Source organism: Ischnura elegans, chromosome X, assembly GCF_921293095.1.
Source record: "Ischnura elegans chromosome X, ioIscEleg1.1, whole genome shotgun sequence".
In the NCBI taxonomy this organism is placed as follows: domain Eukaryota; kingdom Metazoa; phylum Arthropoda; class Insecta; order Odonata; family Coenagrionidae; genus Ischnura; species Ischnura elegans.
Window position 1 is genome coordinate 86,416,525 of NC_060259.1, and position 15,714 is coordinate 86,432,238.

Here is a 15,714-nt window from a genome sequence, read left to right on the forward strand (position 1 = left end):
GCTAAAAATAAAAATTCAAATGACACCACTACCATGCTCCAGGGAAGCCAAAGAATTCAACTTCTTTTATCCTGCAACTATCGCAGTTTTCCAGCTATTTATATTGGAGTCTGATCTATCTACCTGAGCTATCTTAAAATGTGACATCCTCTTTCCCTTCCATTTTTGTACACAGCTATTGATTTCTTTTGTAAAAACCACCTCGAGTTGTGCATATGTTATAGAATCAGAAACAATCAAATCAATCCAATTTGCCTGAGAATAGCAAAATCAATCTTTCAATTGTGACACTTATCCTACAATGGTGCCCAGTCATTTTTACATTATTTACCTTTCAATGATGAATGAAACTGTTATGCCACAAAGTTTGGAATTTCATTGGAAAATCAGTCAGGTCAAGTCTTACTTTTTCCTACAAATAACCTACTACAAAGGAGACGACTCACTGAATTTGGCTTTGAGAATTATTTATTTGTTTGATACACCCCACAATCATGCAACCTCTGAAGCTCAAGAGCAAGTGGCTGAAATGGCTAACTAGAGTAATAATAAGAACATTCATGGGTCAAAATAATGACTCTATAAAAGAATGCTTGATGCACCTGACACCTGAGATTCCAAAAATTTACCTCTCATAGACTTCCTTCTCGAGATATGTGCTGTTAGTTGGGAGAAAATACCTTTGAAGCCACAGAAATATGCCTCTATGTTTCTCACTAGTGACATTAATAGGTAAACAGTTCATTGTACACCTACAAAAACTAACTTCTAAAACATGTCAGAATGTAAACAGACTAAAAAGTAACAGCTTGCAGTTTGTACATTTCAGTTAAGCCATATTGCCAAGCATAGACTCGGAATTACTGAGACAATTTATTTAAACTCTTTAACAGTAGACTTTTATTGACCTATCTATAAACGCATATTAAAATATTTTACTCCCAAAGAGAGTATTACTCCAAGCAAGAGTACACATTCCCCGCTAAAAATGTTAGGTTATCCCGATACCTAAGAAAGGTTAACCTATGCTCCAGGTAAAAACTTGTCCATTCAACATTAAAACCACTGAATAAAAATTTACATACATGATTCAAAAGTTTCTTGGTGATAATATACTTCAAAAAAAGCTCATTAAAAATAAAGGAAATTTGGCTGTTGATCATGTCCAGCAAAATGTTTTCTTGCACACCATCCTGAAAGTGCCCGTAAACTGTAACTTGTCTCTGGCTAAAACAGAGAAGTTATAATGAACCAAAAACCACTTTAATTAGCATCAGAAAACACTAATCATGCATACACTTCAAAATTTATCAATGCTAATTTTTCTATCGAGACAAAAAAATAAACGAAAATTTGGCAGAGTGCAAAAAATGAAATCTAACAGAAAATAATTACATTCAAAGATACATGCCATGAAGAGAGTTAGGAAATAGTGAAATAAAAGAGCACCTTCATTAGAAGATATGGAAGTCTTACTCTGGTTAATGGTCCACACAACTGGGTGAAAGAGTTCAGAGTAATTAGTTCAAACCATTCACATAAAACCTGAGATGTAAGCAAATCACTTGACGCTTTCAAACATTAACTTGCAATTCTGCAGGAATTCATCAATTTTTAAAATTACCACATTGTAACCATCACTTCTCACATTCCTTACTTGGTGAAAGCTATTTCATTTTTTTAAATATCTATTGTAGCAGCTAAAAGACAGGCAAAACTCAGTTACGGTTTGTAATGAGGTGCAACAGTAAATTCATAATTGAATGAGGAGTAACACTTGAAGGGAAAAAACCTGGCTATCCTATGCAGACAGCTACATGTGCTTCTGAATGAGGCATACCATTCCTAGCCAAAGGGCTATCATTTCACAAAGCTTCGGACCATACATTCAAAACTATGCCTATTTTACTTTTTTTTTAGGTGTACAGCAAAAGAATAAGTTCTTTAAGTAGAGAAACCATGAGATACTAAGGAAAGGGACAAGTGAAAACTGTATTAAGTTTTTTTCTTAATTTCAATGCCGACCATTCACACAATTTTAGAGTTAACACACTCAATATAAGTGTTCTAACTATAGCTAACTCCAGATTATCCAGGATAATTATGGAGATAGGTGGCACAAGTAATTGGAAAACACCAGTAGCCCAAATTTTCCCTCCAATTTTCAGTTTAGTTAATAATTTATGCAAATCAGACAATATATTATTATTTATGCACGTAGTCTGTTATTTTAGATTGCTTCCTGGACTCAATGAGTGCTTTCTTCACCCAACCGTGATCTTTTTAGTGCCAATTACATGATTATACGGTATTCCCCTATCTCCATATACTCCAGAAAACTGTCGACACAGGCGACTGCCCGCCTCTGACTCATGCAATCTCTACTTCCTTTGTCCCTGCTTCCACTTCCCCCTCCCTTCTGCCTCCACATCTACTATTCCCTCCATCTCCCGAATGATGTTAAGTAGATGCACCATAAACATGCCTGAGTGCGACAAAATCTCCAGTTCCCTTGGGCTATATTCAACCACATGTGAGGCCACGACATTAATTCTACAGTTGCGATATGAGATACACATTTTACACACAAGAAAAGACTTTTCTTGATTTATGGTTGGCTAGCCATTGAAGAATCTTTTAAAATAAATCAAAAGTTTTTTTCCAACCACTCATCATCTTCTGCAATGGCCGAGCAGACGTCCACTTTAACATGAAACACTCCTTGTCAGGAAGTAAATGAAATAATTCCATTTTAAAAAGGGAATTCTAGTGGAAATAATAAGTCCGGTGTAGCCATGCATTAATATGCAATAATCGAAGTGCTTTCCCAATTTAATTTCTATAAAGGTATCGAAAAACATCTAAGGAGTGTGAAACTAATACAAGGATAATCCAAAACACAGATGATCCATATCCGGATAAATGGGAGTCAGCTGTAATCTCCAATATGGGCTTCACCTCGGTATGACATTAACAGATTTCCCCCAACAGAGTCAGGGAACATTACACAAATCCAAAGAGGGCCTTAATTCTATGAGGCTGAAAAATGATCTCAGTAACTCATTCTTTAAATGACCTTATAGCATAAAAATTGCAAGAATTATAATTTGGCTGAGTACAGTGGAACCCCGATCTATTGTTCCCGCATTCATCGTTCGCCACTCCTCGTCCCAAATTAATTTCCACAAAGACAATGTAATTTTTTCCAGCATCTATCGTTCCCCGAAGTATCGTTTTCCTGCATTGATCGTTTGAAGATCGCGGTCCCGTCGCATAATTTTACCGCATCCATCGTTTGACGAAAATGAGACGAAGTGTTTACAACGTGTTATTTATGGCTAATAACAACAGCCACATAGTTTGAATCTTCCCCAGGAGATTGAAATATGATATGGAGAAGCCGAGCGCTGTGGGATAGTTACATTAGCGCATTTCCCAAGATCCACTATTCCCCTCGATTCAGCACTCGTCTCCCCCCTCTTAAGCTTTCCTCTTCTCCGAAATAAAAAAAAAGGTCTCAGCTCGTGCAGGGATTGCATTACGAAGACCTTAGCTTTGAAAAAAATATCAAGTTACACGAGAACAATAGAAACGTGTTTCGCACCCCCCCCTTTTCTCACCCGCAGATCTTATTCAGCCTAAATGCTTCAAAGTTCCCAGTTTCTGGAGGTCATCAGCTGCATGAATCACCTATTAGCCCAAAAGGTGTCAAACAATGAATTTCGGCAATTGGTATTATACTTTTATTAGATTTATATATTCGTCATGTGCACATAATTGAAAAAAGAATGATACCAATCACGACGTATTTCTAACGTTATTTAAGCATTTAAAGCAAGGAAATAGTTTGAATAATACAATGGTGATTTCTGGTGAATATCGATATCCTCGCAGCTGATAGTGAGCTTCACGGCAGTTGATGCAGCATTTTTTTCGAAAACAGGCCACAATTTACGAGTTATGCTTCAAGTCTCACTTGTCTGAGGTGCTAACGAAGCGATGTCTTCTCAGGATACTTTGTTTCTCCCTATTAGCAATCTGAATTCATCTGCTATTCTAGAGCTAACTATTTATTGTTAGAAATGAGTGGATAAGTAACCTTCTCCATAGAATAAAAAATTTCATTGCGCAGTCATATGGCCATGCTTCACCCTCTGCAGTAAGCTCTGCTTATGCCGTACGCGATAGCATTATTGCCGAACTTCACCTCGTACGAGTGGTTCCGTACTTTCCATGGCGGGTGGACTTAAAACCAGCGAGTGTTTTCCGTGTGGGTTCCATAAAGTCCAGTTTCATTTTTATTAGTTCTATTTATATTCGTCTTCGGACCATGGCCCTTCCGAAGAAACAAGTGAGAACTTTACAAGATGGACTAAAATAATTGAAGATGAAGAAAAGATTCCAGGCTAGAAGCGCGCGAATATTGCGGAATGCCTCGGTATGTTCGCTAGCAAGACAGTGGGGGTGGAGGTAGAGAGAGATCCCCATTGAAAACAAGAAGTAGGATGAAACCGAGGATCAGGTGGGTGTGCCGCTGACAATTAACGCAACATTGCCTAAATCATATTAACAATTTAATTGCTAGAAAGGAACATTTCAAATAATAAACTACTTTTGGCCTTCTTGATCCATCTCATAACCAATCACTGCGTCAGCAAAAGCAGTTGTTTGAGGCATAACACGCACATTTCTCTCATAAATACGTGTACTTGAAATGGCATTTGATGGATAAGAATTTTTATATCAGACAGAAATGCATAATAGCAGTGAAAATTCCGAGTGGACTGCAAACATTTTTTAGCAAGGCCTTCCTTGGCCAAGGCCAAAGTTCCTTTAGGATATTTGAAAGAGATATAAGTCGAATCAACAATATGACCTAAGTGTTTCGATAAAGTAATAATATTCCTGTAATCAGCTAAAATCTTTTTTGAATCCATTAATGAATATCATAATTCGCAAAAATCCAGTGTTTTCTGGGACATGGGCAACCCGGCCAAATATTCCTGCATCAATCGTTTTCCCGCATTCATCATTTTTTTCATCCATCCCCCTGAAAAACGATAGATCGAGGTTCCACTGTATTCATATAAATGATGATACTCATATTTGACACATCATGCATGACACTTCATCAACCATGATGCATGGAATATAAAATCACGACTAAGCTCATTGTGGGTTTAATTGATGCTAACACACTTCAATTCACTGAGTCGAATACAGAAGAGACAACTGTGCGCATTTGCCTGAGAGATATACTCAATCCTTTTCCTTAATATTCCAACTAGAGAAAGGAGATTCTAACCAAGTAGCACATCCATTAAGTAATCATTGCACCTTCAATTCCCATTTATTTCTTTGCATGGCCCATTATGGTACTGTCATCTCTTCAAGCAAACTTAAGCAATTATCTAATGTACGAATTTCTGAGGATGAAAAGTTTCTGAATCAGAAGTCCCCTTAACGTTAACTTGAAGGCATGTTCTGTTTGTAAGGCTTTTTGCCTGAGTAAAAAATTACTAGCTAATCTGTTAATTATAGTATCAGGAAGTAATAATTTAATAAAATACAATGTTGCCTTTTCAAGCTTCCCTGAATATGAGAAAAATATTCTTTCTGACAATATACCTTTATTTTACCTGTATCAACAGAGTGGATAATTGCAAAAAAGGTTGAATCTCTGGTCAGTTAAAAGAAAACAATGGGCATTATCATTTACGACCTAGTTGAACACAATACATACTACTGATGGCCTGCTAAAATTAGTTCACCAAAAATACTCTAATTTCAACTAAATCACAAATCTTCCACTAACTCCTAACTTTTTCATCAAATTCTCTTTTCTATTCTCATTATTTGTTATATGATCAATAAAAGTGTAAGAAATCATTTCTCCGATGACGAGACTACTGGTTCAATATGTTTGACAATTTATGATGTGATGCACTTAAAAATCAGCATAATACTAGACATTTCTTAGATTTTCATTTGGGGCCACCATCACCAAGGAATGAACGAAACAGAATTCTCATGTAGCAATTATGTCAATGTCCATGAAATATTGGTAAGTATTATCACTTACTTCACATGCAATGCTTTCTCTATCTACTACCATTGCTGTTAGTCTGATAATCCAAATCAATATCCCTTAGTTCCTAGTGCTTCACCATCTACCATTTTGTTGTAAAAGCTTTCATTGTGAGAAAGAGACAAGAATAGGGATGGCCAACTCAAATAGTCAAATCCTCGAAAACCACAAACAAAGAAGTATTAAAAAAAATTTATGATTGATGAAGAAATTAAAATTTTGCCTAGAACATACGGCTTTGAAAGGGCCTGCTAAGGGATTTTCCCTCGGGCGAATGTGATGCTAACTACAAAATGCATGGCGGTCTTATGGTTGGCCACCCCAGTTCACCAGCATTCGGTCTCTGAGGCAGGCAGAGACATTGGTAAATCCTCCTGAAATTCAGTAGAGAACATTCGAGATATGCTCTCTCTCTCCCTATATATCACACACTATCACATAGACGGCCACACAGTTCGTTTTTGCGACCAATGTCACGTCTTTACTTCAGACCCTTCTCTTGAGCATATTGACATCGAAATGGATCAGGATTCAAGCAAACCTTTTACCTTGCTCGAGTCTTGAAAAGTTGAGACTTGCAGAGCTCTAAATAAAAATCACACTCACCCTGGAGTTCAGCTTGGAGTTTATCCACCTGCTTCTGAAGCCGATCGATCTCTTGATTGGCTTGGTCTAAGTTGTCCATTCTCTCCTTCTGAGATTTTCCATAAATATCTCTGGTGCTGGTAGAAACCTCAGCTTGCTCTTTCCTTAAATTATCCCTGAGAAATATAATGAAGATTGATAATATTTATGGAAATAATGGCATTAGATAATTATAAATAATGCCGGGGGGTCAAGAAATATGAACTACCAAGGAAGACAGAAGAAGAACTAAGTTTATGATAATAATTTTAAAGGTCTACAGGGGCAGCATTTGTTCCCAAAATCTGCCACCAATAAGAAACACTGGTAACCATCAAATCTTAGAATAAAGACGCCAGGTCACCAAGTAAAAAGTTACTTCAAAGTTCCTCACCTTTCCCTGTTGTATAAATCATAGTCCAATCTATTCTTGAGCAGGCCATCTTCCTCCTGAGCTGTGAACTCCCCAAAGCGTTCCCGCAAGTCATTACACTCCTTCAAGGCTTTGTCTCGGTCATGCAATGCAGACGCTATCTCCCTCCTTAACGTTTCCATCTGGTATGACAAGGTCTTTTTCTGTAAAATCAAAATTAATACTGCATTGGTCATATACATTTTGCAAACAAATTTAGTAGAGAATATGCCTTAGCATAACTTTCAGAACATACAGGCACTTCTTTGATTAAACTTGGGCATAAAAATATCATTCTGATGAACCTGCTGATCAAATTACTTGGTTTCAGATTGTTTTTAGCTTACCTGCCTCAAGCCTTCCTTGACCGATTGGAAGCAACTACAATAAACACCATATTAGAATAGCTAAGATTTTTTTCTTGGTTATTAGATCTCCCCCATTAAGCTTTGGTTTGAAGTGATACTCTATTTTTTCCCTTGTATTGGAAGTCAGGGTAAATACCACCAAAGTTGAACTTGTTGCTTAAGTTCTCCTATAAGGATTATTATCAAAGTGAAGCGTAGAATTTGGACATTTTCTCGCATTTTGAAAAACCTGATTGGCTTGAGAAGTTTCCTGTACTTTTTTTAGTTTGATCTATGCTTTGTTCTGCATTTGATTGAAATTTTTTTTTTTTTTTCAAAAAGTTTTATAGAAGAAGTGCGCCCATGAATCAATCGGGAGTGTGCCAAAATTCTTAATCATATTGACACCAACAAATTTTCGACAGGATTGCAAATTTCTCTATGAAAACACCATTATGTACTACTAAAATGAAATTTAGCAAAACATAAAACCACTTTAATGGATCTCTGGCATTAGCTATTCATCTAATGCACCTTTGTAATGAAATTGCAAAAGACAGTTTAAAATCATTCTTTTAGTTGCATAGCACATTAAGGCAGAGAATCAAGCTGTAGAATAATTCACGGATTCATCACACCTGAAATTGAACATTTTGGTTGATAATGTATAGGAAGTATTCTATTGGAAAACTCTGGTTATTACGTTTTCCATAACATGGGGCTGAAATTACAGAATTTATGGAATGAGTTCAATTCCACTCTAACACTTATTGCAATTAACACCTAAAATCAATCTTGAAGTTAAATTAGTACCATCAGCTATAATCTTCAATAGTGCATCATCAACAGCGGACAAAAATATTTTTTGTTAAGTCCACACACTGTATACTCAAGATTTAACAAATACTATGCCATTAATAATAGTTATAGTATTAATGACATAGTAATGTACTATGCATAGTAAGTATATTACCACCATTAATAATAGTGGCAGTAATAATATAAATTAAGGTATGAAATATAGTATTCTATCTTAACTAAATGAAAAGCTAAGGTTTTATAAGGTTTAAGTATGTGAATGGGTAACATTAAATAGGGTGGTTTCCTATTATTTTTTTATTGCCTAAATCGAAAGATTATTACTCCTGGAGTACGTATTTCACGCTTTTAGATTTTTAAATGACGATATCTATTTTTCGCGATCAAATGAAAAGTGAAAAATTTCAAGCGCGCGAAAACGCGACGCGTAAGTAGGAATGAAGGGAAAAAGTCCGTGCGACGCATTTCTGGTTCCCCCTCCCGCCTGGTAGGTGACCTTGATCGAGGCTCTGAGCGCTGATAGGACGCAGAATGCTAACGGGTAGCTGAGTACCTTCCTGTCTGGTAGCGCAAGGCTTAAAAAAGGTTTATTAATACCTTATCAAGCGAAGAAAACTTTCCGACCTTAGCCAGTTTTAATAGGTGATTATTAAGACATGTTTCCCTGAGCTCTGTGACTCATGCATGCATTGGTAGCCTCTGATGATGCATAACTCCTATCCTCTCGTGTAGAAACTAGGTCCCTGTGACGTCACGTGGAGTCGAATCGCATGGGCGCCAATCTGGCCTTTTTCTAATGAGGATAAAATTTGACCCTTGCCATTCGTCTAAACCGGTATTTCAAAAACCAAATAATTTGTGTATTATGAATACACTAATGGTGGGTAACGAATCGCCATCAATGCCTTTTGTTTTCTTTGATGAAGGAAACTACCCTATTGGCTACTGGAACTTGCATAACATCCCATATATCGGATGGTAAGCTCAAACTGGTCACAACAAATATAAAATATTCCAGAAAAACTCACAGCAACATCCAAGTTACAGATCAATCTTTACAAACAAGTTTTGATAGAAATTATCAATATATTATGCAACATAATGAAATAAAAAAATGTTTCATTTGGCAAACAAAGGCACGAAGATATCTATACAACAGTTAAGGAGGACATCCATTAAAACATAATATAGAATCATTATGTAGCTAATGTCAACTGGAACTCGGAAGAGAAATAAAATATGGGAGTCCAATATATCATATGCTATACACTAATGGGTTAATGTAGTAATCAATTAGAATATCAAATCAAACAATGCAATATAAAAAACTTACTTCATCAACCAGTGTCTTGTTTTCAGATTGCAATTGCTCATTCTTCGACTGCTCTCGGCCCACATCTTCAGTAAGCTTCTCAATTTCCTTGTGAACAGTATCCCGTTCACTCATAATCAGAGAATACTCCTGCATAGCAGCATTTCTCTCCTCCGTCAGCCTCTTCATTTCTTTGGTGGTCTTCATGCGCACTGCCATCGCCAAGTTCACTTCTTTCACAGCTTCCTCATGTTGCTGCTGAACCTACAATACATGAGGTTTTTATATTAAGTTATTCATTTCAATTGGCAATGTCTAACTTCACTGATTTCTCATAAAGCAAAACATCCATTTCAATTAATTAGAAAAATGGTATTACAGTGAAACCTCGATTTTACATTCCCCCATTTTACATTTTCCCTGATTTTTCACACTTTTTATCAGGTCCCAAACAATACCGTCTGTAAACAATGATACTCTATTTTACAATTTCCTCAATTTTGCACTTTTTGTAAGTGGTCCATTCAAAAGTGTAAAATAGAGGTTTCACTGTATATTATTAAAAAATATTGACATTAGTAGTTGATAACAATTAGAAAAACAAAGTTATCTCCAAAACCAGTGAGTCTATTGCCATGGAAAAAATATTAATAGACATAAATAATTAACCCAGAAGACATAGGATGATCAATAAGGAATTTTGAAAATTTATAAAACCAAATAAAAATATAGGACTGGTATTTCTTAACCTATGAATGAATATGTTATCAACATCATCACTGAGAAAGTCCACTCGAACTTGAATCTAGTTGGTAGTGAGTTTGTTCCCACAAGAAAAACCATACAAGCACATGATAGATACACAGAAATTGCAGCCGAAAATGGGGGTATGTCTCTTGCATGAACTAATTATCTTCCCCCCCTCCTCTTCCCCGGTCGCAAGTCCAAGGGGAACTGACTACTCTAGGTTTTCAGCGTGAGTCAGTCATCTAAAATCCAAAGTCAAACACAAGCGGGAGGCTGGGGAGTTTCTCCCCGAGTGATGTATTTTTAAAATGCTCCTGTTTGCATTCCTTACTCAAAATTATACTTGTAAGCATCGTGTCGTAGCGTCAATACCTCCGAGGTGAAGATGGAAAAGATTGGGCGGGGTTTTTTATTAACCCTCCAGTAAGTGCGCTCGTGGGCATTCCGCAGCATTTAAAACTGCAAATATCAATCTTATATCTAAATAAGAGAAAATTTTAGATTTGAAGGATATTTGGTTTATAGTCAACATCTGTCTTGCCGAGTAATACCACACCATACATACCATATAAATTTAGGTGAAAATTCGTGCTCATAAATTTTTAGTTCAAAATACTAATAGTAAGACACTAATTTTTAGTATTGAAAGGGCACAATTGATAACTATTGACAGTCCAGGCATACGACTGCAACTCCTCACGATGGGGGAAAGAAAAATTCTTCACAATAACCATCACTTCTTACAACAGGAAAACATAATCAGGGTTCCCATTCTAACTAAATTATAAAATTCACAGTTTATTCCAGGTTTTCACAGTCTTAATGTAGTTAAATTCACTGTCTGTGATAAGCTATTTTAGGCAGAAATTTTGATCGCATAATCACCGTCCACACGTTAGCTAAAAGTTAAATAAACGCGGCATGAATGCAAACCCAGCAATGAAAGTGCTCTCTCTCATGATGTCATCTATTGATATCAAAATTCAGGTCCAGTAAAGGTTTTGAGTGGGAAAATTGAGGCAGCAGGGTGGTAGGGAAGTGAAGAAGTGTCTGATTTTTTGCCAGAGTTAACGAACACTTAGTTTACCGGCCTTCCGATCACAGGCTCAAGATCAATGTGTCGTCATGGCACACGGACCAATAATTGTGCTTCAAATACACGTGTGGAGATAAATCCGTGGACAGTGTCTGCACGTGACTGACCTTGAAACTTGATCGACATATCGATTTTTCTTTTGATCTGTCAATTGTAGTTATACATTCAAGTTTGAGAGATTTTTAAGGTTTTATGATGAAATTCACGGCCTTTTCCACATTTTTTCAAGGTAGACAAAATTCACGGCTGTTTCCAGGTTTTTTCACAGTAGATGAAATTCACGGCTTATTCACGGTTGAGTAGGAACCCTGATCATTGTCCTGGCGTTCTGCTGGTTTCTATCTGATCTGCGATAATCAACCATTTACCGTGTGCATTTCTGAACCTACTAAGTATGTCTTCTTTAATAATCTGTTTTGGGTAAGGAATTAACATTTCACAACTATAACACTGCTGTCACATGTAGAATAATAATTAATGTAACTGAAAATTATATGACAACAAGAAGTACTTCTAGGGGACTTGAAAAAATTAAGGAGAGTATTGGTAGAAAGTTTATGGAAAATAACCACCAAACAACACAAAATTTGAGGGTATAATGTGGCATCTTTCAATAACATTCACTTTGGCAGATTTTCAACAACAACATATTTTGCCTTCAGCCCATTAAAAGTGGAGGAGAAAGGAGGAGGTTAAGTTGTAAAAACCAGTAGTCAATGTTATGGTATTTTCTCAATACACCTTGTGGCCTGATAGATCTGTGATTGGCCTCAAGTACATTGATCGAGAATTCCACTTGACCTGAGATCCAATTATGTATGCAATAATATACAGTAGATTTAAATACCTTTGCCAAAGCTTCCCTGTACTCATTCTTTTCCCTGAGGGCAATGTCCCATTGTCTTATTGCAGCAGTGCACTGTTGTTTGAGGCCATTGCGTTCTCTCACTGCTACATTTCTTTCTTGCACCATGTCTTCACACTGCTTTTTTACGCGTGACACTTCTTCCTGTAAAATGAAGATGAACTTAGCATTATTATAATAGCAAGACTCACCACACCTCACAGTGCAAAATTATTTTTCCAGCAGTAGTTTTAAACAATAGCTCATTGCTCTCTTTTTGACCTCTTTCATTAAGCTACACCAATGTTCCTCTGACCAAAATTAAGAGGAAAAGCAACATGTACTACAATACTATCAAACACAGAATACCAAATGAATACAGGATCATAACAGATGATAAATCATAAAATATTTAAACAAGAAATTTTGTTTTCATCAATATAGGCACAAAAATAATGGTCATGGGATAAACTCAATAGCCTTATGCAACATACATGGCTACTAAACAAGTCTACAAACCAGACTTAGGTCAATTCCATGAGGGAGTATTGGGTTCACCCATTTTTCCAATGAATATATTGGTCAAAAAAACTATCCAATCAGACTGACATACCCCGCTTAATAAGAGCGTGACTTAGGTACACTCCAGCATAAAAAATAACACTCCTGAGCTGAGTCAAGAGTTAATACCAATGTGACAAAGCAGCTAAGCCCTGTCCCTGTACAGGGTCATAAATGCTTTCAGGCCTGCTGCTGAACAAAGTCATTCAAGGCAATGCTGAAAACCACAAAGAACCCAGAAGAAGCACCAAAAATCAGCTTAACTTAACCCTTTCGCTGCTGCTCAATCTCCAGAAACCTACTCGTCATACGTGGCAAAAGTGCTGAGTGCATAGCAGGGAGGAAGAAAAGGTACGTTCACAGCAGCCTACCGTGCAAACGTACCAGTTACGTTTACAGCAGTAAAAGGGTTAAGCTTCATGATTTTTTATTTTCTTCAGATATACCTTTAAAAGAAATTAATAAGTCCCTGATATGAGTGGCTTGATTGATGTATTTTTTCAACTGCAGTTTCATTCATATGTGAAAAATCATGATACGTTTATGCCCGCCCAATTATAATGTAAAGACAACCAAAATTAGTTGATGTGTCTGAGACTCAATCAAATTAAAAAGAGAAATTATCAAATTGATAGATGATGCTTCATGGGAAAGGAACATAAAGGAGAATGAAAGATAATTCTTCATTTAACACAATCAAAGCCAACCATGGCTAAAATTTGTGGTATGACCACCATGTACATGTGGTAACTTAAGAACTAATGAATTGCTAATTATTGCTCTCATATATATTAGGAATTATTATTGAGTGTGACGTGTAATCCCTGCTTACATAAATTACAGTGCATACATGGAGAATTTCTCTTTAACAACATTATCTTCTGAAGATAATGCTTGCTAAAATGATCGTGAGAGAGATAAGTGACAAATTGATACTCAGTTGTATGCTAATACAGTGGAACTTGTTTAGTACGTTTCTGAAGGGACCACAAAAAATGAACGTACTAACCAGGAAAACGTGCTAACGAGGAAAGTAAATAATAGCAGTCGGGGTAATTGCAATCTGTGGAAAAGTCGTCATAATTACATCTACTATCGGTAGTTCTCGTAGGATCGCCTTCCTGAACTCTTTTCACCTTTAAAATGAGCGCTACATTGAAAAACAATACCATGTGAATAAAAATCACAATGTTTCGTAGATTTCCCGAAGACAATTACATGAAAACGGCGTCTATCTTCCGTGATTTATCCTATATATATTTATAGAAAGAGGGCAAGTAAAGCTAAGTCATTTCTTTTTTGTCACAGCATACTCGGAGGATATAGCAACGACCCTGAGTATGTCAACGGGTTGTTTTTAAACATCATAAAAATTGGACAAAATTATATTAACCTTTAACTACGGCGACAGCCGTGCACATTCGCTTCTTGAATGAAATCATATCGATCGATATATCGATTAATAACACGCAATATTATTAGATTACGACGTAATTACGAGAAGACTTTTTATTTTACAGTTGAAATATACTTTAAAAAGTCTAATGTCGTCTGCTTTCGTGCCGAAATCAAGTATTTTTAAGCTAAGCTTCGCGTGGAGATCCAGAGCATCGTCTGCTCCCGCAGCAGTAGTCAAGTAAATACGCACGTACTCCAGAGCCTAAGCCTAGACGTCGAGTTTCTGCAGTACTGCTTTAGATAAAGTGGGATTTGGATAAGACTCATTTCTTCATCATGATAACTCGTGCAATAGCAACAATTGCCCACTCGCGAAATTTGTGCGCAGTGGGCACTGCAGAGGCAATAGAAGGTGAGGAGCTCGGGGTGGGGAAAATCGGGCCTTCTCATTGGCTGCAGTTTAGTTAGTCAGACATTCCTGATAAATGGCCGCATTTTATTATTCATCACCTACGTCACTAGGATTGAGAAATGCGTTTGGATAAATCACAGTCGAAGAAAGGGATGTTGAATGAATGCAAGAATGTCAATGGCTAATAATAATAAATTAAATCATGAATTCGGAGGTTTACGACCCTAAAGAAGATAATAGAGAACCAATTGCGGGTTGCGTCACGGCAAGCAATTGAGCGTACTAACCAGGAAAGCGCAATTTTTTCAAACGTACTAACCAAATACTTTTACCTGTATTTTGTTCGGATGGTACCGGGACCGAGAGAAATCGTCGTACTAAGGAGGAAAACGTACTAACGAGGAACGTACTAACCAAGTTCCACTGTATTTCTAAATCATGGGAATAATGAGATTGAGGGGAGGTTGAAGTTACTATTATCAATTTTTAACTGTTTCAAATGAAAGACTCTTATTCAAAACGGTGACAATCATCATCAAAAGCTGTTTTTGTAACAGATAACTGCAATTTATGGCAAAGAAACATGGAACAACCATGTAGCCCCAGTAAAGTGGGCAAGCCTGTTAGCCCAGTATTTGTTGATCGAACTAAATCAAAAATTCCTCCTCATATGTAATAAAAAAAAACTTTTTATCACCTAAGGAAAATAAGTATTTGCCGATACCCAAAAGTAAGCAAAAGCATTAGCCTTAATGAGTGCTTCTAGTTCTGTACCAGTTTTAAAGTCAAAACTTGTTTTCCAAAATAATTTTGGCAACTTTACATGATCATAAATTGGATTTTAGTGACTTGTTGGCAACTTGTACACCTAAATGATGCATACATTTCACTTCTTAATAGCTAATATCGAATGATAAAAACCAATTAAGAATGAGAGCTGACCTAACTAGCATGCTAAATAAAGAGCAAATTAATGATAAAAATGCCACTCCTACCAATTTCATTCCACTTCATATTGTATAAAGCATTTTGATGAAAACTCTCAACCTGCGCC

The 15,714-nt window shown here is 36.6% G+C and overlaps 1 protein-coding gene across 1 annotated transcript in view; it reads right to left on the reverse strand.

Annotated features, from left to right (window-relative positions):
• LOC124171200 (disks large homolog 5) overlaps positions 1-15,714 on the reverse strand; it is a 126,839-nt gene that overhangs the window by 92,208 nt on the left and 18,917 nt on the right. The window contains exons 8-11 of the mRNA XM_046550340.1: positions 12,293-12,454; positions 9,624-9,866; positions 7,107-7,288; positions 6,695-6,849 (exon numbers count right to left, since the gene is read on the reverse strand). Coding sequence (XP_046406296.1) covers positions 6,695-6,849; positions 7,107-7,288; positions 9,624-9,866; positions 12,293-12,454 — 742 coding nt within the window. The remainder of the gene's footprint in view (positions 1-6,694; positions 6,850-7,106; positions 7,289-9,623; positions 9,867-12,292; positions 12,455-15,714) is intronic.